This window comes from Papio anubis, chromosome 2, assembly GCF_008728515.1.
Source record: "Papio anubis isolate 15944 chromosome 2, Panubis1.0, whole genome shotgun sequence".
NCBI lineage: Eukaryota > Metazoa > Chordata > Mammalia > Primates > Cercopithecidae > Papio > Papio anubis.
In genome coordinates this window covers 142,869,105-142,893,363 of record NC_044977.1, presented here as the reverse complement: position 1 = coordinate 142,893,363, position 24,259 = coordinate 142,869,105, and the positions used below count along the sequence as shown (strand labels likewise).

The following is a 24,259-nucleotide window of genomic DNA, read 5'->3' as shown; positions in this document are numbered from 1 at the left end:
AGTGTAAGCTTCCTGAGGTTGTGTAAGCTTCCTGAGGCCTCACCAGAAGCAGATGCCAGCACCATACTTCCTGTAAAGCCTGCAGTATCATGAGCCAGTTAAACCTCTTAAATTATCCAGCCTGTTATTTCTTTATAGCAATGCAAGAATGGACTAACACAACCATGAATCCCTATATGCCAAACCACCCCTCATTCCTTTAAATTCAGTGTGCATGATCTCACCTGGCAAGATTTTGCCACAGTTTCCTTTCTGAACTTTACATTACCTGAACTTTTCTAAATATAAAATTATAATTAAATACTGATTGTCCATTTTAAAAATACATCTCTATACCCCAAGCCCTAAAATAATAGCAGTTATATTGTTTATACCTCCATTAATACTCTAAACCTTATCCCAAAACTGCCATTCAAGTACCCATGAACTATCCTTCCCATAACAAACAACAAATTAAAGAAAGAACAGTTTCGTTGGAATAAAAAAACAGCAACAGACCATTAACATTCATTCTTCCGGTCCTTAGAGGAAAAATGATACACTAATCAGGACAAGGTGGATTTATTTCTTTTAAAATAAATAAACCAAAAACTTATATAAAAAAAGATAATTCATGTCATGGAAAAAAAGACTATATAAAGCCAAGAAGAAGTCACTAAATTTGACAATTAGACTATCACAAGTAGTCTTTTCCAATGCAATTTAGAGAACTAATGGTAGAAGCCAGATTACAATGAATTAAGGAATTAGTAAGTAAAAGCACAAAGTAGAAATTAACCCCCAAGAGTATGATAGTGAAGGAAAGCAGAAGAGCAGCAACTTAAAGATGTATATCAAGAGAATGTATTTTAAAATGAAAAAAACCTGAGTATGTATCAGGAAAGAGCCAGTGGGAAGAGACTAAATAAACAAGGGAAAAAAGAACAGATAAGCAAATGTGGGAAAAGAGAGAATCCAATGTAGAGATTAAATACTGGTCTTAAAGAGTACGATCTCTTCCTCCTCTAAGAAGAATGGCGAGGAGAGATAAACAGATAACTTGGAAGTGGCAAGAGTGGTGAGTGGTCCTTACATTCACAGGGATTCCAAGAGAGTCATTATTTCACTATAACAAGAAGTTTGCAGCTCAAACTAGGAAGAAAACATATCCAGGCTGCAAATAAACAATTAATGAAAAGGTTCCATTCCAATGTCAATGTTTCAGAACAGAAAAGCAATCTGGAAAAAAAAAAATTTCTGGTGGGTAATCTTAAAAGGAGGCTCTAGATTCAAAATGTTGGAAACTATATCCAAGATCCATCATTTATTAGCTGGATGACCTTAGGCAAGTTACTTAACCTCTCTGTGTTTCAATGTGGGCACCTGGAAAATCAGGATAATAGTTATGAGAATTAAATAAGAAAAATTCTTAAAAAGAGGTTAAGGACAAACCAAATAAATAGGAGTTGACTAACTGTTGTTATTGTTATAAAAGTCAGTTACTGTTGGTTGAGCTCTTAGAAAAGAGAGTTCCAATAGTCAATCTGTAAATGTAGAGGAGTCAAACTATACATCTTTCCCACTTTGGGGGACAAAAATAGCAAAGGCAGAAATACAAACAAAATCTTAAGTTAGCAATTGATTATGTTCCTTTACCTTCTATAAAGAAAAATTTCTTCAATTCAGCAAACATAATCCAATTCACCTGACGAGTATTTGAACTTAGATACGAACTGATGACCAAGTATATTTTCCCCAATTAATGAGTCTTTAACAGAATACTTTTTACCTTATAGATAAAATACAAATTATGCTACATTTTTAAAGGGCTTAAAGACTTACAATCCAGTTGCTTAACACAGAAAGCGGACAGATGATCAGTGTTGTTCTTGGTCTCTCCTCAACATCAGTTTTCTTTGACCCCTCCACTGCACAAGCTCCTAAAAAAAAAGAACCATTGATAGAACCTTTAGCTGTTTTTCTGAAATATATATGTCAATAAGGAGACGGCAATAATGTGCCTCCATGAAAAGATAAATTAGGAACAATTAAAATGAAGCAGATAGACTTTCAACAGGGAATAAATTTTACCTCGTCACTTAAAAAAACTAAAAATCCACATAGTGATTATGAGAAGAACCAAAGGACGGTGATAGAGTAGGTCACAAGGAGAAAGTCTCTAATATTTTCTGACATAGTCATTCATTAAGACAAACATTTGTGTTATGCAGTTTTCTGAATTTGTGTTATATTTAATTTGGTAGCCAGCCAAGATGGCCCCCAATGATCTCTACTTCCTGATATTCACAATCTTATGTAATCTCCTCCCACACGCCACCAGGACTGATCTGTGTGACCAACAGAATATAGCAGAGAAGATAGTATGTCACTGCTGAAATAGGTTATAAAAGAAGAAGCTTCCGTATTGGGTGTGTGAGCTCACTCTCATACTCATTCTCTCCCTCCAATCTTTTACTCTGGTGGAGCCAGCTGCCACACTGTGAGGCCACTCAGGCAGCTTACGGAAGGATGCACGTAGTGAGGATCCGAAGACTACAGTTAGCCAGCAAGTAATGAGGTCTGCTGACAACTACGTGAGTGAACTTGGAAATGGATCCTCCCTAAGTCGAATGTTCAGATGACGGCAGCCCCTGAAGAAGAGTTTGACTGCAACCTTGTGAGGGACCATAAGCCATTAAACCATCCAGCTATGCCATTCCGATTCCTAGCCCTGTCAAAATGTGTGAGATAATAAATGTCTGATTTTAAATGGTTAAGTTTTAGGATAATTTGTCACGCAGTAATAGGAACTAATATATTTACAACAAAAATTCTTAATACTTTTCTGTGGAGCATGTTTAAAAATAGTAGTAATAAAGTGTTTTTACAAATTCTTGAAATAAAATTCTAGAGCTGGTATCCCTTACCAATGGAGTATCTTTCAGTAAATTTAAAATGCAAATTTCTGAGTTTTCAAAAAATTGTATTTCCACGCTAATTTCAAAATTAAAATGGAAGGTGAGCAAAGTATAATACTATATCTATGTATCATTCACAACTTGCTTTTTTCTCTCAGTGCTGTCTACAGTAGTCCCTCCTTATCCACAGGGGGTATGTTCCAAGACCCTCAATAGATGCTAAAAACCATAAATAGTATCAAACCCTATATATAATGTTTTTTCCCTATATATACCTACGATAAAGTTTAATTTATAAAGTACGTGCAGTAAGAGATTAGTAACAATAACAAAGAATAAAATAGAACAATTATAACAATATACAGCTGACCCTTAAACAATGTAAGTTTGAACTATGTGATGCACTTACATGCAAATTTCTGTTAACCAAATGTGGATTAAAAATACAATATGGGCTGGGTGCTGTGGCTCACGCCTGTAATTCCAGCACTTTGGGAGGCAGAGGCGGGTAGATCATGAGGTCAAGAGATCAAGACCATCCTGGCTAACATGGTGAAACCCATCTCTACTAAAAATACACAAAATTAGCTGGGCATGGTGGTAGGCACCTGTAGTCCCAGCTACTTGGGAGGCTGAGGCAGGAGAATTGCTTGAACCCAGGAGGTGGAGGCTGCCGTGAGCCAAGATCGCGCCATTGTACTCCAGCCTGGGCAACAGAGTGAGACTCCGTCTCAAAAAAAAAAAAACTAAAACACCAACCACAACAGTATTTGCTGATTGCAAAACTCATGTATATGGAAGGCTAACTTTTGATATATACCTGCTGTCCTGCAGGGAAGACTGTGGGACTTCAGTATGCACACATTTTGGTAGACACAGGGGGTCCTGCGACCAACCCGACATATACTCCAGGATGACTGTACTGTAAGAAAACTTATGCGAATGTCGTCTCTCTCTGTCTCTCAAAATATCTTATTGTATATAATATTTTAGAACTGAAACTGTAGCACGTGAAACTGCAGATAAATAACAACTGTGTTTGGGATTTATACTTATTAGTATTTGTAGCTCTAGTGTATTCATTTTAACCAATGCACAGCATTATACTGCATAAGCAGATTACAATTTATTTCCCATTCCCCTACTGGACAACATGTACATTATTTCTTATTTCATTAAAATAATGCTGCAATGAAAACCATTTTTTCATGTCTCCTTATTTATATCTACAGAGTTACAGGTGGTCTACATTCAGCTTCATTATATTTTTGTCCAGTTGCTCTCCTTGGTAATTGGCACTCCCATCAACAATGCATGGATTCCTGTTGCTGCGCAACTTTGTCAATACTTTGCATTGTAAGATTTTTTAATGTCTGAAAATATGATGGGTAAGAGCATCCCCCTATTCCTTTATGTTTCTGAGACACGGTCTTGCTCTGTCACCCAGGCTGGAATGCAGTGGCGCTATTACGGCTCACTGCAGCCTCGACCACCCAGGCTCGAGTAGCTGGGACTACAGGCGTATGCTACCATGTCTGGCTAATTTTGTGTATTTTTTTTTATAAATGGAATTTTGCCATGTTGCCCACCCTGGTCTTGAACTCATGGGCCTCGGCCTCCCAAAGCGCTGCAATTTCAGGCATGAGCCACCATGCCTGCCCCCACTATTCCTTTAATTTGCATCTCCCCAATAATTCTTAATCAGTGTATCTTTTCCAATGTTAGCTGGTTATTTGGGTTTTCTTTCTATGGACTCCACAGGTATATCCTTTGACTATTCTCCTATTGGGTGGTCTTTTTCCTATTGTTTGGGAAATTCTTACATAGTCTAGAATTGAATCCTTTGTGAGTTACACTTAATACACATTATCTTCTTCAGTTTTATCATTTTTTACTTTTGTTTATGGCACCTTTTGATGCATGGAAATTTAAAATGTAGTGGCATTTAATCAATCTTTTCCTTACGAACTTTTGTGCCTTACTAAAGAGATCACTATCTACCACAAGGACAATTAGGATTATGGCTTCTGTTTCCATTCATAGAATTTTGTTTCTATCTGCTTCTCTTTCAAAGGTATGCTTAGTTTGGTTAAAACCAAAATGACATACAGCTGTGACTTTTAAAATTTTCTCTCTTGTATCACAGCTATGCATATGCAACTGAAAGCGGTTTCCAATGTGTAATTTAATTCTATCTCAATTGAAATTTCCACATTTCTTTAAATTTCTAAAATTCCACCCAGCATGCCTATATTTTCTATTTCTAATGATCTGATTCTTGGACCAAAAGTCAGCTCTTTCTCATGAGTCTGTTAGCTCAAATATCACCTTCTTAAACAAGCCCCTTCAAGTCAATCTCTACTTCATTATCCTCCTTTATTTTCTTCACATTACTTCTCATTATTTAAAATTATGTTGACTTGCTTATTGTATGTTTCTCTCATCGTTAGATTATATGGTCTATGAAAACAGATAGTGTGCTATGTCCCCAACATGTAAAATAAATGGAGACCAAGGGACAGAGATATAATTTGTACCAAATCTCCTCAACCTTAGTTAAATATCTTCCCATCTCAAATATTTAGTCTCTTAAGCAGTGTTGTTTTCCTATGAATTACAAAATATAAAATCATAACAAAGATCACTAACATTTTAAAATGAAAAGCAAATTCTAATACCAAAAGTTAAACCTTTAACTTAAATTAATCCAAATTAAATTAAGCTTTAAAGCAGCCACAAATTGCTTTGTGCCTTCACTAGAAGAAATATTTCTGCTATTCAGGAGTAAGGGCCCCCCATCACATTTTGGCCCTAACTAAAACAAATACAATAGGAAAATGCACCAAAAGGGAAACAAATTATGATGTAGTTTTGTTTTTTTAATGGGATATATACTTTAAAAAATAGTCTCTATTTTCTAAATTTCTTGTAATATGGCTTTATAACTTAAAATGTTAAATTTTTTCATTCAAAAACAGAAAACAAAAAACTAGAAAACCAGGATATTTACTGACCCTTTTTCAACATTTTCTTTCTTGTTGTAGGAACAGATGAAGTTAATGCACATGCAAATGCCACATCTTCTATAACCTTAGAAGATCCTGCTGATAAAACAACAAAGAATTTTAAAATTTTTTCAAATTATCTCCTGTGCTAGAGAGTACAGGTACTTTCTAAGGGTAAGAAATAGAATACCTTTTTCACACTCTTATTTTAAGAGCTTATATTATTAAGCTAAATATTTGATAACCAAAATTACTACCTCTGACATTAAGCATATCTTTTCAACTGACAGAAACGATATAGTCATTCATGGTAAGACTTGAGGAGAAGAAATGAAAGTAGGAGCAGTTGGCCGGGCGCAGTGGCTCATGCCTGTAATTCCAGCACTTTGGGAGGCTGAGACGGGTGGATCACGAGATCCTGGCTAATATGGTGAAACCCCGTCTCTAATAAAAAATACAAAAAATTAGCCGGGCATAGTGGTGGGCGCCTGTAGGACCAACTACTCGGAAGGCTGAGGCAGGAGAATGGCGTCAACCCAGGAGGCCGAGCTCCCAGTGAGCCGAGATTGGGTCACTGTACTCCAGCCTGGGCGACAGAGCGAGACTCTGCCTCAAAAAAAAAAAAAAAAAAAAAGTAGAAGCAGTCATATGCAAAGTGATTCAGTTCTCAGGTGGAAGAAGAATTTTTCAAGGAAACAAACAGTTTGATTCCTAATGATAAGGCTGCCAAATTTACAGATCATCAAGATGATCAGTTATTTCCCAAATTGCAATACAATTTCTCAACGAATGAGAAATATAGTACGATCTGAATTACAGGAAAATAGAGCATATTTTAAAGAAAAAGAAAAAATATTAATTATTTTCACATCTGTATAATAATGTAAACTAACAATAATAGTATTGCCAGGAAGACATTCTCAACCTAATTTTGTAATTACTATTCATACTACACACATAGGTTTTACTGAAGTCATTTTATAGGTAGTAGAAAATTGTTTTAAGGATAGTTTAAATATTATTATACTGTAGATTTTAATTTGCAACTATTCATTCATTTTTCCTCCTTTACAAAATTAATTTAACACCCATGGTAAGCTCCACGAAGAGTTCAAATGTAAACATCAGCCAAGTTTAAGAGCTATTACTAAAACATTCCAACCTAGCGAGATACATATCAATGGAGTTGTACTTTAATAATCTTGAAGTCTAGATTATGGGTATATAGTATACACATACCTTTTGCCCTGCCTTTAGTTTCAGACTGTACATTTTTCAGTTTGCCTAAAAATAAAACAAAAATAAACATAAAAATGTGCAAAATAGGACATTAGAATATAGGACACATTATCAAATCAAATCTATTACATGTTACCTTTCATTTTCTGTGGCAATTCGCTTGTTTCAATTTCCTCTGAATCACTGCTTTCTATGTACTGGACAGCAGTTTTTCTTCTAAAATTAAGTATACACAAAGAAATTTTTGGACCAACCCAAATCAAAATAAGATACACGAACATGTTTAATGCAATAAAAAACTTTTGTACTACTTGTTTATTTTCTAAAAAATTTTTTAAATATTTTGACAAATGAAAGTCAAATCTGCTAAAAACATTCTGCTTTCATAAAAAGACAGATGCATTTACTATACAAAATGGAGTACCACTGTTACTGTTTTTTGAGACAGGGTCTCACTCTTTTGCCCAGGATGGAGTACAGTGACACAGTCAGAAGTCACTGCAACCTCATACTCCTGGGCTCAAGTGATCATCCCGCCTTAGCCTCGGGAGTACCTAGGACTACAGGTGCATGCCACCACACCCAGCAAATTTCACTATTATTAAAATAAATTTGATAGCCGGGAATGGTGGCAGGTGCCTGTAGTCCCAGCTACTCATGAGGCTGAAGCAGGAGAATGGCGTGAACCCGGGAGGCAGAGCTTACAGTGAGTGGAGATTGCGCCACTGCACACCAGCCGGGCCAACAGAGCGAGACTCCGTCTCAAAAAAGTAAAATAAAATAAAATAAAATAAAATAGAGAAATTAAGTCATTCTAAAAAATTAATAATTTCAATACAAGGTTCAATATTTGGTAGTTCAACTAAAGCATGTAAAACTACAACAAAAAAGAATTGGCTCTTGGCCAGGCACAGTGGCTCATGTCTGTAATCCCAGCACTTTGGGAGGCAGAGGTGGGCGAATCACCTGAGGTCAAGAGTTTGAGACCAGCCTGGCTAACATGGTGAAACCCCGTTTCTACTAAAAATACAAAAACTAGCCAGGTGTGGTGATGCATGCCCGTAGTTCTAGCTGCTCAGGAGGCTGAGGCAGGAGAATTGCTTGAACTCGGGAGGCAGAGGTTGCAGTGAGCCGAGATCGTTCCATTGCACGACAACCTGGGTGACAAGAGCGAAACTCCGTCTCAAAAAAAAAAAAAAGAAAAGAAAAGAAAAATAACTGGCTCTCAAAGAAAATACTTCTAATACAATGAAATAAGCAGCCAAAAGGCAAAAATATAATTCTTTCACAATAGAAAATTTCATACATTTTGTGTAGAAAGTTTAACAGTGATTAAGTGCCTAAGAGCAAAAAATTCTGAAGTCAGACTGCCTAGCTTCAAATCCTCATTCCACCAGTAATTTGTTATGTGATTTTAAGTAAATCATCTAATATTCTTCAATGTCTGTTTCCTCATAAGATAGAAATAAAAATATAATCCTCATAGAATGAAATGTTACTACATGCAAAAAGCCCCTAATGTTACTACATGCAAAAGTCTGTTACACAATAAGCATATCTGTATTAGCTATAACACATGTGTCAGTTGTTTAGTTTTTCTCATGTCCTCACCATTATTATTTCTATGTCCTTTAATCTGATCCGGTCCAATTAACAGTGTTGTGTTACCCAGGTTTATGGTAAGTTCAAAGTTGTAACATTTGTCATTTATCTAAATCTCAAGGAATTAGATTTAGATAACACTGATGAGTTCTGGCTTTGTGCTTAGTTCAGACGGCTATTAATGACAGAACAATTTACACAGCCACAGTTTCAAAACCTTTGTTGATGAAATAGCTAGCAGAGACAGATTTGCGATGACTTGTGTAGATACTGATGGTAGACAATATAACACAACAAAAGCCCAGTTTTTAGACCTACCTCAGAGGATAAATGAAGTTTGTAAAGTTAACAGATTCAAGACAAGATCAGAGGGGAATTACATCTTTTTTAAAATTCTCCCTCTAGTCTATGTTAATAAAATACTGTTCATAAATAACTTTATCATGTCTTATTTCCACTACATGTGAAGAACTGAAACGATCAAGAATGCTTTTGTCAAGCTATCTAATAAAATATTCTTCAGTTTTCATCCCCTTAAATCCACAAAGAAGACTTCTAAAATCTCAAAAAAAGCAAAAATCCCAAGATCTAGATCTCAGTTCCTTGATAAAGTAGAAAAAAAGTAGTAGAAAGATGAATGATTATTAAAATTTACCATTTCTTTTATAGGTCAGTATCATTTTTCTTCATCTGTAAAATGAGAATACCCTATCTGCCTAAGTCATCGTGATCTCGGCAGTTTCAAATAAAAGAATGTATTTGAAAGAACTACTCAACAAATATAATGGTCATGGTCATCTTTATCTCTCTCTTTTTCTTTTTTTTTTGAGACGGAGTCTCGCTCTGTCACCCAGGCTGGAGTGCAGTGGCGCAATCTTGGCTCACTGCAAGCTCTGCCTCCCGGGTTCACGCCATTCTCCTGCCTAAGCCTCCTGAATAGTTGGGACTATAGGGACCCACCACCAGGCCTGGCTAATTTTTTTTTTTATTTTTAGTAGAGACGGGGTTTCACCACGTTAGCCAGGATGGTCTTGATTTCCTGACCTTGTGATCTGCCTGCCTTAGCCTCCCAAAGTGCTGGGATTACAGGTGTTGTGCCCAGCCTCTCTCTCTCTTACACATAAGAAAACAGGGTCTAAATAAACATATGACATAATCAAACCATAATAGTTTACCTTTTGGGGCGGGAGCTAGACAATTCTGACATGCGACACTTACTCTTCTCCTTGACATCTGAAATACTGGGTTGTTCACTACATCTAGATGCTTCTATTTCAAAGAAAAATGCAAATATAAAGTATTAGTAAGGTGTCTTAGAAACTAGTATTATCCCTCTTAAAACCTTGGTTTTCTAATTACTGATTTTCAGTTTTCTTAACATCTTCATTCCTTTCATTACTCTATTTTCTCTACTTTTTTCCTAATCTAGTATTTCCTCATTTCTAATTAAAAAGTACCTTCAAATTTTTATGACCCAGTCTTTTCTTTGTACTCATCCAGCCAATCCCCACACTAGCTGAATGTTTTGCTGTACCAAAGCAGCTAAGAGCTACTGGAACCACAAATAGGTGCTGTTATAAATTTACATGTTCAAATCTCAGCTGTCACCTTGTGTCACTTGGTAACTCTTCTTACTAAACACTGTTCAGCTCCCCTACCCATTCATCAGCATGATCCATACCAGAATGATCCATACTATATTGACCCCTTTGCCTAGATTCTAACTCCTTTTATTCCAAGATGACCTATTTTACTTTACAAAGAAAATGAGATGGTATCTTCCATAAAAATCTCAATTTTCCTATCTTTTAATGCACTCATTTATCTATACTTTCCCTCAACCTTACTTCTTTCCTTCTACTGCTAACTCATCTACCTATTCTCCTGATTCTATTTCCTCCCACAACCTACTAGTCTCTCTACTAAATCCAAAATCTCATGGATTCCTTTCTTAAAACCACAGAACAAAATCAAAAACAAACAAAAAAAAACCTCATCTTACCCTAACTCAGCCACTTATTTCTTTCCTATTCCAAACTTAATAGCACACAACTGTTATTTACAATTTTTCACCTACTACTCTTAAAATATTTTTGTTCTGTTCTAATCTATCTTTAGAAATTAACTTTATGAAGGTCATTTAACTGTAAAATCCACAGATCTCTTTCCATTTCTCCTATGACTTCAGAATTTGGCTCTAAAGCTAGCTTTTCAGCATTATCTGCTGTCATCCATGCGTATTACATTTTAAATACAATAAAATTCACTGAGGTCCCAAAATAAAACATATTCTTTTTAAAGTATCCTTTCATGAGTTTTTTTTCACAACCCAAAATGCTCTTCCCCAGTTCTCTAAATGGTATACTACCCAATTCAATCATCTCCTTGATGAAACCTTTCCTACCAGTACTCAGGAAAGACCTTTTAAAAAAGAGATCCTAAATTTTTGTACAGTACAAAGCCAAAACTAGAATTACAATATTAGGCTGAAAAAACACAAATCAAATATTGGGTCATATTCAAATTAAAGCTCACCAGATCAAATATTGGGTCATTTCAAAATTAAAATTTACCTTTGCTTAGTCCATCTGCCTTTTCACTGGTACTGTTTCCTCCAAGCTTCACAGCGTCATCGTTAACATTACATTCCTGGGTAAATAGGCATATTTCTTAAACAGTACTGCTATCAGTTTTAAATAACTTTAAATGCATCCTGTTTTATATTGCTTTACTTTGCATAATAAAAACGACTTAAATTGCTACCCAATTCTGGAGCAACTGAAGGGGAGGGTGAATAAGTGAAGAGGAAAATATACAAATTGATTTAAAATTTTTTCATAGGTATCTCAAAAAAAAAAAAAAAAAACTACTTGGTCTTTACCTTTTCAAAAGGAATACCGAAAGCAAATCTTAATTATAAATGACACATTAATGAAAAATTCAAGAACTGGGATTTACTTTATAATTAAGAATTCTCAGACTTCAAACTTTTCAAATCAATGTTCCATGTTCATATGGCGCCACTGCACTCCGTCTCAAAAAATAAAATAAATTAAAAATCCAATAGAGATACATAACTAGAAGAGTTACTTTAGATAGTTAACGTCTAAGCATTAGCTCCGAGAAAGAGATAGTAAACATGTTTTTCATCAAACGTCCTATCCAGTCTTCAATAATTACTATAACCATTTATATTAAACAGTATGGGGGAAAAAAAAAAACGAAACGTTTATTCAAACATAAAGGATGTCCTTTGCATACATCTTCTTCCTTTTTTCTTTTTTTCTGAGACAGAAATTCATTCTTGTTGCCCAGGCTGGAGTGCAACGGCACAATCTTGGCTCATTGCAACCTCTACCTCCCAGGTTCAAGTGATTCTCCTGCCTCAGCCTCCCGAGGAACTATGATTACAGGCATGCGCCACCACACCCAGCTAATTTTGTATTTTCAGTAGAGACAGGGTTTCACCATGTTGGTCAGACTGGTCTCGAAGTCCTAACCTCAGGTGATCTGCCCGCCTCGGCCTTCCAAAGTGCTGGGATTACAGGCATGAGTCACTGTGCCCAGCTTTGGATTATTCTTTGTATCAAAATATTTTGCTCAGCAAACTTTTTCTCTATAAAGTTCAAAGATAAACTTTTTATCAGGTCCAAGCTGGATGAAATAATAGTATGTTAGAATCTAGAGGAATTTAAATCAGTATTTCAGTATACTTATGTTTGGAATATCTAAACACACTTGAAAGAGTGACTTTTTTTTTTTTTTTAGTAAATCCCTGGCTGGAAATCACATCTTCAGTTGCCATTTCAATTAATGTAGCAACCCAAATATCCTAAAACCTTCCTACTATAAAACACACCTTAAATATGTAACTGATCTTGGGGAAAAATAAGAGAAATCCTTATTGTTAATTGATAATTTCTCAATTAATACTTGAGACTAAAGCCGTAAGCAGTCTTACGTGCTTCTATCAAATCTGGTAACCTAAAACTTCAGTTTCAATAACCAAATGTAGGAGGAACAAGACATAAAACATTAGGTTGCTCAGGGTGAGGAACTGAATCTGAGACTTCAACAGGTTTAACTCTCAATAAAAGTAGAAAGTAGGAAATATAAGTAAGTGCAGACATTAATAAAATAAAATCTCAATAGCACTGACAGGAAACTGATGTACTGCCTTCACTGAAAACTAAAAACAGGAAAGAATGGCAATTCAGAAGAGTTCAGAAAAGAAGTATATTGCATACATCTTTTTGCTATTTCCTTCTATTTAAGTTATTTGAATTTTCAGGTAAGAAAAGAAGTAACTGTTCCTCTCTAATAACATTTATTTTTCCCACTAAACTAATTTTTAATTCTTAGAGACCAAATATAATGTTTATATTATATACATATATATATACACACATACACACACACACACAGTTTCAAGAAAAGTCACCCTTATTCTCATCACTAGGATGTAAGTTATTATTAACATTTTGGTACAGATAGTGTATGTGAACAGACTTAAAACACACATGAATATATTATTTACAAAGTGAGGAACCAAACTTCACACAAAGATTTGTACCTGTCATATTTTAACTAAAAAGAATCATGAAAGTGATTATTCATAAAAAATACTTAATGGTTGCATTGTTTTATTAATGTAAGTTTTATGGGTATATCGTTTAACTGTTCCCTTGTCAAAAGATGTTTCAAATTGTCCACTTTTATCTTATTTTTATTTGTTTTAGAGACAGGGTCTCACAATGTCACTGAGGCTGGAGTGCAATTGTGCAATCATAGCTGACCATAGGCTCAAACTCCTGGGCTCCAGCAATACTCCTGCTTCAGCCTCCCAGGTAGGTGGAACTACAGGCGCCAGTCACCATGCCCAGCCTTTAAAACAATGTTGAGGAAAAAAAAAACCTTGTACTTTCTTTAGAAAAAATGAATTTCTGGTAACTCCTTTCAGATAGTTTCTTAGAAATGGCATTACTGACTGGCAAAATTGTTCAAAGATTATAAACAATTTTAAGTCTCTTGATACAAATTATCAATCGCTCTCAAGCATGTGACACCTGCTGGTGGCTCACACCTATAACCCCAGCACTTTGGGAGGCTGAGGCAGATAGATCGCTTGAACTCATGAGTTTGAGACCAGCCTGGACAACATGGCGAAATCCCATGACTTGAGACCAGGAGGCAGAGGTTATAGTGAGCCGAGATTGCAACACTGCACTCCAGCCTGGGCAACAGAGCCACACCTTGTCTGAAAACATAAAAAGAAGGTGGCACGAACTTTCATTCTTATCAGCCACACATGAGAGACAGAGAGACCATTCACCACATTTCTGAAAACACAATTTCTTGATAGTTTCTTTTAATGATGAAATTTAAAGATTTCACAATAAACTGGAGGTTTCACATAAAGTGCACTTACTACTACTTTACCTTCTTCAGTAGATTCTTTTTAATTCTTTCAATAGGAAGAGGTCTGCCATCATGGAAGTTGGTGAGGATTACTGCAATGGCTGTAAGAGTTTTACCCTTAAAAATGTTTTAAAAAGAAAAATGGTCAGATTCTGAAACCCAGTTCACCAGAAAAACATTCCCATTTTAAAATCAAGTAATCGAATATCAAATATCATTCAAGGCCACAAAAGTGTACTGATATTATACATGTCAATGAAAAATGAGTTAGAAAATGCTTTCCTCCACTGCATTAGTAGGGAATTATTAAATTATTTACACTATAAAATACTACAAAGTATCTCTGAGAAATGTCATTTTATTGAATGACTGCTATTCTATAATTCTACATTTAACCTTGAACTATTGATTTTTATCATGCAACTATTTATAACTATTCATTTGCCATGAAGTTCGGAGCTAAAGTGATTAGTAATTCCAGTATGCATATAATCATTTTATTAAAATTTGACTTAAAGATAATACCAAGCTTAAAAGTCGTAACTTCTCCATAAAGCATAAAAGACATATTTCTTATGTATTTTTCTTAAGTGGAAGCATGTAATTTTTCAATGTTTACTGCAGCTTAATTCATAGTTAGCAATACAGAAGTAAATCTCTGGCAATTTTAAAGCAGTGTAAATAATAGCAGTTTCAAAAGTGTGGTCCACAGGCCACTGGGGATGGGGAGGGTTTCCCAGGAGCCCTTCACGAAAATGTGAAGTCAAAACTGTTTTCATAATACTACTAAGACAGACCTTACTCTGTCAACATCTGCATTAATCCCACAAAAAGCCCAAATAGCAATGGTGAAAAAAGTGCCTCAGCATAAAACAAAGCAGCTGGTAGTAAGGGGTATATTAGTACTAGTCATCACATTCTTAACTGCCACATAGTTTTTAAAAAAAGTTTTCCTTAAGAAAGTTCTTGGCTGGGCGCAGTGGCTAAGGCCTATAATCCCAGCACCTTGGGAGGCTGAGGCGGGTGGATCACCTGAGGTCACGAGTTCAAGGCCAGCCTGACCAACATGGTGAAACTCCGTCTCTACTAGATACAAAAAATTAGCCAGGTGTGGTGGCGCATGCCTGTAATCTCAGCTACTTGGGAGGCTGAGGCAGGAGAATCACTTGAATCTGGGAGGCGCAGGGTGCAGTGAGCCAAGATTGAACCACTGCACTCCGGCCTGGGCAACAAGAGTGAAACTCCATCTCAACAAAAAAAAAAAAAAGAAGAAGAAGAATGTTCTTGATGAAGCAGTACACATTAATTTTATTAAATCTCATTACTTAAGTACAAATCTTCTTAATATTCTGTGTAGTGAAATGGTAATTACATATGAACTACTTCTGTTGCGTATCAAACTATGAGGGTTAGCTAGAGAAAAATCACTCAAGATGGGAGTTATAAGCTCAACTAATCACTTTTTTCATGCAATACCATTTTTACTTGAATGACAACTATCAATCACGACTATCTAAAAGATATTTTCTTAAAAATGAACAAAGTGAGACTGTCATCTACAAAGGAAATAACTGAGATTATTTGTAAATGATAAAATGTGAGTTTTCAATAGAAAATTAGAATGTTGGAAAAGTTGTGACACTATGAACATAGTGCCTTCCCAAAATGTAAATGATTTTCTAATAACATCAGTGGTAACATTAATGAATGTAAGTTTTGGATATTGCATACGAAATACATCAACATTTGGCAGGTCTGCCCAACTCAGTGAACCAACATTTTCTGAAAGAGCAATGCTTGGTGTTATAAAAATCATACATGGGGCCGGGCGCGGTGGCTCAAGCCTGTAATCCCAGCACTTTGGGAGGCCGAGACGGGTGGATCACAAGGTCAGGAGATCGAGACCATCCTGGCAAACACGGTGAAACCCCGTCTCTACTAAAAAATACAAAAAACTAGCCGGGCGAGGTGGCGGGCGCCTGTAATCCCAGCTACTACTCGGAGGCTGAGGCAGGAGAATGGTGTAAACCCGGGAGGCAGAGCTTGCAGTGAGCTGAGATCTGGCCACTGCACTCCAGCCTGGGCGACAGAGTGAGACTCCGTCTCAAAAAAAAAAAAAAAAAAAATCATACATGGGTAAAATATCCATTCAATGGGCAAGATATGCAAATAGATTTTAATGGAACAGGGTATAAAAAGCTCACTGATATGATTTAGCATTCTGTATTACAACAATTAACCTTTAATAAACTAATACTTACTAAATTTTGATGTAGTATATCAAAGAAATCTGCAATTACCTAAAAAGCTATTAAAATATTCCTTCCTTTACAACTACATACCGTCGTAAGGACAAACTTTCTTCATATACTTCAACCAAAACAACCTAACAGAGCAGACTGAATGAAGAAGCAGGTGAGAATTCAGCTGCCATCTATTCGGCCAAACACAGATATGTGCAAAAATGTAAAACAATGCCAGGTGTCTCAACAAAATTGTTAAGTGTTTTGGCATACTTTTCATTTAAAAATATGCTATTTATGTTAACAAGTAATGAGTTTGTACTGTTATCTTTAGTTACCACTGGCTAATACTATAAATACTGATAACAGCACCCAAAAACAAAAGTTCTTTGAGATCATTAATTTTTATAAGTAGAAGGGGTTACTGAGACCGGAAAATATAAAAACTGCTAGTGTAAGGACCCATAAATATTACTCTGCATACCACAATATTTGTGCTGGAATACAACTTCACATAACATTGTTTTGTCTTTACTTTTTAAAAGAAAACCTATGAAAGACAGGTCACCCTGAATTTCAAAGAGCAAAGAAAATTGAGAAACATGGCCAGACAGGGTGGCCTACATCTGTAATCCCAGCACTTTGGGAGGCCAAGGCGGGTGGATCACTTGAAGTCAGGAGTTCAAAATCAGCCTGACCAACGTGGTGAAACCCTGTCTCTACTAAAAATATAAAAATTAGCTGGGCATGGTGGCACATGCCTGTAATCCCAGCTATTTGGGAGGCTGAGACAGGAGAAATGCTTGAACCTGGGAGGCAGAGGCTGCAGTGAGCCAAGATCACGTCACTGCACTCCAGCCTGGGTGACAGAGCAAGACTCCACCTCAAAAAAAAAAAAAAAAAAAAGAAAACTGAGGAAAACATCTTTATACCATTATTGTTACCTAATTATTTTAATTGTACTTTAACCAAACCAAAACTTTACCACTATTTTAAGTAAAAACTATAGGAAACACTGTGTTCTACAAAGATAGTAAAAATCTAGTCCCAAACTGGTACCAACATATTCCTATCTCTTTTTACTTCAAAATTACTTTCTAGAAAATCATCATCATAAAATTAGATTTTATTAACTAAAAAAAAAAATAATTACCAAACCCATATCATCAGCTAAAATTCCTCCATGGACATTTTCTGGTCGGTCCTTCTCAGAAAAATTTGTTATTGTGTTATAGTATAAGTCATTTCGCTGTTCCCAGAATGGTGGAAGTTCTTTGCTGTTTTCCCGTGACACCATCCAAGCTAGAGCTTGTTTTTGATGTGGAAGCAGTGGTGTTTCAATAGCCTATAAAAAAAAAGTCATAAAGGCAAATACAGTAAGTCATTCCTTTTTTCACATGCAGATCCTGCGATTCAACAAAGAGTAGATTATAAGTACATTTAAACATTCTGAGTAGTCTTAAATAAAAAATATTGGTTCAATACCTCAGCTGGTTCCATTTCATGGGTTTTATCATCTTCTTTCAAATCTTCAAATAATTTGTCAAATTCTGTTTTAAGCTACAACAAACAGCAACAAGAAATAATGTAAAACAAACTAATTAAAATAATACTTGCATGTAAGTCAGATTTGAAATCATTTAGTTAATTAACTGACATTAATGTCAAATGGGCCAGGAGTGGTGGCTCATGCCAATAATCCCAGCACTTTAGGAGACTAAGGTGGGAGGATCAGGAGTTTGAGACTAGCCTGGACAACATAGTGAGAGATCCCATCTCTACAAAAAAATTTTTACAAAATTAGCCAGGCATGGTGGTACATGCCTGTAGTTCTGGCTCCTAGGGATGCTGAGATGGGAGGATCACTTGAGCCCAGCAGGTAGAGGCTACAGTGAGCCATGATTATGCCACTGCACTCCAGTCTGGGCAAGTAAGTAAGACCCAGTCCCAAAAAATTAAACTGAAATTAAATTAAATTTAAAAAACACAAAATAGTCAAACGTCAAAAAGGCACATAAATCAACCCTAGGATTACACTACTCACTGAAGAGATAACGAACAGGTGCTTTAGTTTTTAGGAGATAAAAGAATATAGAAGAGTTTTAAGTCCTGAGTTTCAGTCACAGTTTTATCACAAATAAGCTTACATACAAGTTTTGGCAAGACTTGACCTTTATGTCCCCATGTCTTATTCCTATAAAATGAAAGGGATGAACTAAATTTAGATTGTCTCTAAGGTTCCTTCTACCATTAAAATTCTGTGATGCTATCAGTTGTATTCAAAATATTTTGTCAGTCCTACTAGGTCAATGATATTCCATTTATTATTACTGCAATAAGGAACCTGCCATGCTCTATAGGATACTTTTATTATTATGCTAATTTAATTGACTATTTAAACTAGGTTAGTCCAATTTTATATCAACATATATGTGATACAGATATTTTTGAAAATTAACACATAAACACAGCAGCAGCTCAGAAGAAATCAGGCCAGGACTAAAAAATCAGAAGTAACCTGGGGTTTATCTACCAGAAACATGCTCAAGTCCTTCTAACAATAAGCAGGGGAAATATGGTAACTACAATTAGTAGATAAAAGGACTAACACTGGTAGATACAAACATCAAAAAAAGTTTAATGTTATTTTTAAATTGATCAGCATTAGTTTATTTTACATACTTTTTTTCAAAGAAATTCAGCATAACGTCATCCTAAATTATAAATTAGACAAAGATAATGTGAAGAATTGGGAGTTAATTCTTTCACATTGCATTTGCAAAATTACTGAAAGGAGTAAGTCTCAACTTCAATTTTTTTCTTAAAATTACTACATGAACATTTAAAACATTTCAAATACAAAAACATGCTATGCATAAACAGTAATGTGTGTGTTTTGCATGTTAGGTACAAATGTTCACGTATGGATTTATTTCTTATCAGAACTTTTTACATAAAATGTTAACATATATATGTATATACTATTCTATAACATGTTTCATTATAAATATATTTGAAGATGATATAATACCCACACGTACATATTCATCCTGTTCTTTTAAATACAACCCGCAACATTTGATATTCACTTTTAGATTACAAAATAAAAGAGAAGCACACCTGTTCGGTTGTCATCTGTACTGCAGCATGCACTGGCATACTATAGCTTGGTCCAGCTCTTCCAGAGCCCCAACCACTTTCCAAATTGAATCCTAAAGCTATAATTTACAAAATAAAAAGAATAAAGCCATCAAATAAAATAGGTTTTTATCTTTTATTAAGTAGCTTTTAAAATGTTCATAACAGGCCTGGGTGCTGTGGCTCACGCCTGTAACCCCAGTACTTTGGGAGGCCAAGGCAGGTGGTTTGCTTGAGCCCAGAAGTTCGAGACTAGCCTGGGCAACACGGTGAAATTCTGTCTGTAAAAAAAATACAAAAATTAGCAGAGCATGATGGTGTGCACCTGTAGACCCAGCTACTTGGGAGGCTCAGGTGGAGGGATTGCTGGAGCACAGGAGGTCAAGGTTGCACCAAGCCATTGATTGTGGCCACTGTACTCCAGCCCAGGTGACAGAGCAAGACTCTGTCTCAAAATATATACACAAATAAATAAATAAAACGTGCATAATAAACTGCATTAAAAGCCTTGTATTTTAGAGGTTTTTAAAAAGCTAAATACTAAATCACTCAAAAAACACAAGTAATTCCACATTATTTGCACAAATTCTTGCCAAGCACTCCTTTTCGTTCACTATTAGAAGATTCTCTTTGTCTAAAATTTATCAAAAAGAATGTTTAAAGTCAGGGGTTTCCGATGTTACCATTAGGGAAAATTAGGGGAGGGTATATACGAGAATTCCTTGTATATATACTTTTTCTTTAATTTTTTTGTTTAATATCCCCTCACTATTCTGACCGTGTACATTTTTATGTGTGAATCTATTTGAATAGAGGCAAAAGGAAAAATCAGAGACTTTCTCAAAAAGACTCCTGAAAAAAACTTGTACCTTGGAGCCTTGAGCACAAATTAGCCAACAAACTCCAAGAGAGAATAAATGTTTCATAATCCCTGCATCTTATAATATCAGAATAATATTAAGTCAAACCCTAAACTTACTTTTTGGTGCAGGACCCAATTTAAATCCATGTTTCTTCAACTGATCTGAAACCGCTTTTCTATTTTCCTCTTTTCCCCAAAAAGTCATATGCAGAGGCATGGTAAAAGCATTGTTTGCACCAAAAGGAACAACCCTATTATATTTGGGAGAAAAAGAAAGGGAAATTAGAAGCATTACTTTTTATCCCCACTAAGAAGTAGTTCAATATTTTAAGTGCATCATTTACATTTTACGTGGAAGTAAAGTAACAAGGAACCAGTTGGGCAGACTTGAAAGAAAAAAAGGACAAGGAATAGAATCACAATCAGAAGAAAAGGGTGATTTTTAGAAACAGAGTGTCAGAAAAAATTGAGAAAATGGAATAAAGCACTTTTAAAAATGCAAGGATGGCCTGTAAACAAGATTGTAATATAAGTAAAGTAAGTTAAATGAAAGGGTAGAGCTTCGGCTAATGGAACCACTGAGGGTAGTAACTCATTCTGCTTGGAAAATGGGGAATGCAAGAACTTGTGATTCACTAAGTTATTCTCAATAACTGAAAAACCTGATAAACTGAAAAAGGAGAAAACAAAGTGAGACATTACTGAGCATTTATTTTATCTTCCAAACTCACCTAGGATTATGATATGAATATCCTAAAAATTAGAATTAGAATATCAAGATCCTAAATATTCTGGATACTTAAATTGAGATCACAAGTACAAATGCCTAAAAGAGAAAAGGTAACTGAAAGACTAGAAAGAGTTTAAAAAAAGAAAAAAGAAAGAAATAGGTGATAAAACTGGGAGAGCATATGCCCTAGCTAAAGGGAGAGTTCCAGTCAACTGTTGTCATATGGAAGTGACAACTCATCCTGCATTGCCAGATTTTCCACTTGTTGAGAGAAAAATAAGTTTTTTATATTTAAGGAAATAAATTAATATGTATAAAATGCAGACTAGCAAGGTATTTCAATATTAGTACTAAACGAAAAAATGTTTAAAACACTGTAGGGCAAAATGAAATTCACCTACATCATATCACAGAACACCAGTTTATAACCTCTGATATAAACAAACACTTCCAGGCCAGGCACAGTGGCTCACGCCTGTAATCCCAGCATTTTGGGAGGCTGAGGGGGGCAGATCATCTGAGGTCAAGAGTTCGAGACCAGCCTGGCCAACATGGCAAATCCCTGTTGCTACTAAAAAATACAAAAATCAGCTGGGCATGTTGGCGGGCACCTGTAGCTACTCTGGAGGCTAGGGCAGGGAGAGTTGCTTGAACCTGGGAGGCAGAGGTTGCAGTGAGCCGAGATCACACAACTGCACTACAGCCTGGGTGACAGAGTGAGACTCTGTCTCAAAATAAATAAACAAACAAACACTTCCAAATTCCTAAACCTAGTTACCAAAAGGTTTGGAGAAATGGAATGTACTTCCTAATATTTGAACCAAGGTCTATTTTCTCCATGGTAATAATTCCAAAGGAAAATGAGAGGACAATTGTTTGATGGCTGGGGTAGTAGAAGTATGTAGAAGGAAAATTAAAACTTTATTTAACACATACCAAGAGTACAGTGATAGAAATTGTTAGCAAACCTTTATAGGCTCGAACAAGAAGGTCTAACTAGTTCAAAGACGACTATAATTCACAATTATTAAAACTAAATTCTGCAAGTACATTACCCTTCAACTTGTGCCAATTTGTTGTCCATGATATAGGCCAAAGCACCTGCAAGATCTTTCTTTAAATGGCCAACCTGATTTCCATTCACATTGTTTACTTTAATTGCATTCTTATCATAAGGGTTATTAGGATCTCGTTGTAATGCAACCATTTCATTATTATTAACCTAATAAAAATGATAAACAGATAATATTACATTATAAATAATAGACAATAACTTTGTTATACTTTATCTGGGATTTCCATTCATTTTTTAATGCTACTGCTAAACACTGCACATAAGAAAAATATATTTTCTTAGACACAAACTACAGAAATATTAACATATTTATTATATTCTTTAATATTACTTTTCTAATCTATATTCATTAGGAAGTTAACAAATCCTTAATGTCTAAAAAATAGTCAAACGTAAACTAGCAAATTCAAATTATCTTAAAATTTTCAACATCATAACTTCTGAAAAATAGCTAACCTTTATTGAGTGCTTACTATGTGCCAAGCATTGGTCTAAGTACATTGCACAGACTGACTTTTTAAATCCTCACAGCTCTATTGGGAGGTACTATCATTATTCCCATTTTACAAATGAAGAAACTGAAACACAGAAAAGTTAAGTAACTTGCTCAAGGTCACAAAGTTAAAAAGTAGCAGAGCTAAGATCTGAACCCAGACAGGGTGGTTCCTGAGCCTCAATTCTCCAGAATCTAAAAGTCAGGGAATAAGGCATTTATAAGTCAGGATGGAACTAGGTAAGAAAAATATATCCAGCCTTCAACTCATGCCATTCTCATTCTACTTTATTAAAAACTGTATGATGTAACTTAAATATTATGATGTATATTTTTAAAAACTGAAGGAGTGTAACACAACAAAGAATGGTAGAACAAGGACTTTCAAAAATTTCTCAATAAAAGCAACAAAAGGCCGGGCGCAGTGGCTCACTCGTGTAATCTCAGCACTTTGGGAGGCCGAGGCGGGCAGAGGTCAGGAGATCGAGACCATCCTGGCGAACATGGTGAAACCCCGTCTCTACTAAAAATACAAAAAAAAAAATTAGCCGGGCGTGGTGGCGGGCGCCTGTAGCCCCAGCTACTCGGGAGGCTGAGGCAGGAGAATGGCGTGAACCCAGGAGGCGGAGCTTGCAGTGAGCCGAGATCGTGCCACTGCACTCCAGCCTGGGCGACAGCCAGACTCTGTCTCAAAAGAAAAAAAAAAAAAAAAGCAACAAAAAACTAGATAAATTATTTGTCAGAATCAAATGTTACAGAACACTGAGAACTAAATCAAAGGCTTGCAGAAATCTGGGTAACACTTATTCAAGAATAAAAATAATAAACAGCTGAATAACAGTACTTCAGTCCCATCCCCAGCAATACTGTAGCCTTTAAAAATAAGAGCATGTGGCCAGGCACAGTAGCTCACGACCCCAGGAGTTTGGGAGGCTGAGGCGGGCAGATCACGAGGTCAAGAAATCAAGACCATCCTGGCCAACATGGTGAGACCCTATCTCTACTAAAAATACAAAAATTAGCTGGGTGTGGTGGCGTGCACCTGTAGTCCTAGCTACTTGGGAGGCTGAGGCAGGAGAATCGTTTGAACCTAGGAGGTGGAGGTTGCAGTGAGCCGAGATAGCACCACTGCACTTCAGCCTGGCAACAGAGCGAGACTCCATCTCAAAAAAATAAAATAAATAAATAAATAAATAAACAAACAAACAAACATAAAAATAATAGCTTGTTGGGATCCTAGGTAAAGCCTGGCAGTCAACAGAGAAAAACAGAATGGAGTTACGGTTCTTTCAGAGATTCATTCCCAAGGAACTGTTATTCTCCTGAAGTTCCCCAGAAGACCCCACTTGCAAGGTTGACTGTATTTAACCTCTGAGCTCACCAAGTACAAAAAAACCTCCCTTGGGTGAATGTTTTGTCAAAAACAATTTTCCAGGAAAGTGTTTTAACTTCATGGCTGCCTGAGGCAAAAAAACAAAAAGGCTTGTAAAGAAGAGCTAGGGAATGAGATGTCTGTGATGGCTTTGAAAAGCTCAAATGTATTTCTGGAAATCTAGA

General features: G+C 35.9%; 1 protein-coding gene across 6 annotated transcripts in view; it reads right to left on the bottom strand.

Annotated features, from left to right (window-relative positions):
* The window catches only part of HLTF (helicase like transcription factor), a 54,815-nt gene that overhangs the window by 22,393 nt on the left and 8,163 nt on the right, over window positions 1-24,259 (bottom strand). For 4 of the 6 annotated variants that reach the window (XM_021934751.2, XM_021934752.2, XM_003894975.4 and 1 more), the window contains exons 3-14: window positions 22,190-22,356; window positions 20,522-20,655; window positions 19,525-19,622; window positions 17,890-17,964; window positions 17,558-17,749; window positions 14,183-14,278; window positions 11,317-11,392; window positions 9,919-10,012; window positions 7,278-7,357; window positions 7,142-7,186; window positions 5,912-6,001; window positions 1,822-1,919 (exon numbers count right to left, since the gene is read on the bottom strand). In XM_021934751.2, the coding sequence (XP_021790443.1) occupies window positions 1,822-1,919; window positions 5,912-6,001; window positions 7,142-7,186; window positions 7,278-7,357; window positions 9,919-10,012; window positions 11,317-11,392; window positions 14,183-14,278; window positions 17,558-17,749; window positions 17,890-17,964; window positions 19,525-19,622; window positions 20,522-20,655; window positions 22,190-22,356 (1,245 nt within the window). The remainder of the gene's footprint in view (window positions 1-1,821; window positions 1,920-5,911; window positions 6,002-7,141; window positions 7,187-7,277; window positions 7,358-9,918; window positions 10,013-11,316; window positions 11,393-14,182; window positions 14,279-17,557; window positions 17,750-17,889; window positions 17,965-19,524; window positions 19,623-20,521; window positions 20,656-22,189; window positions 22,357-24,259) is intronic. The other 2 variants (XM_021934753.2, XM_021934755.2) reach the window with 1 other exon arrangement.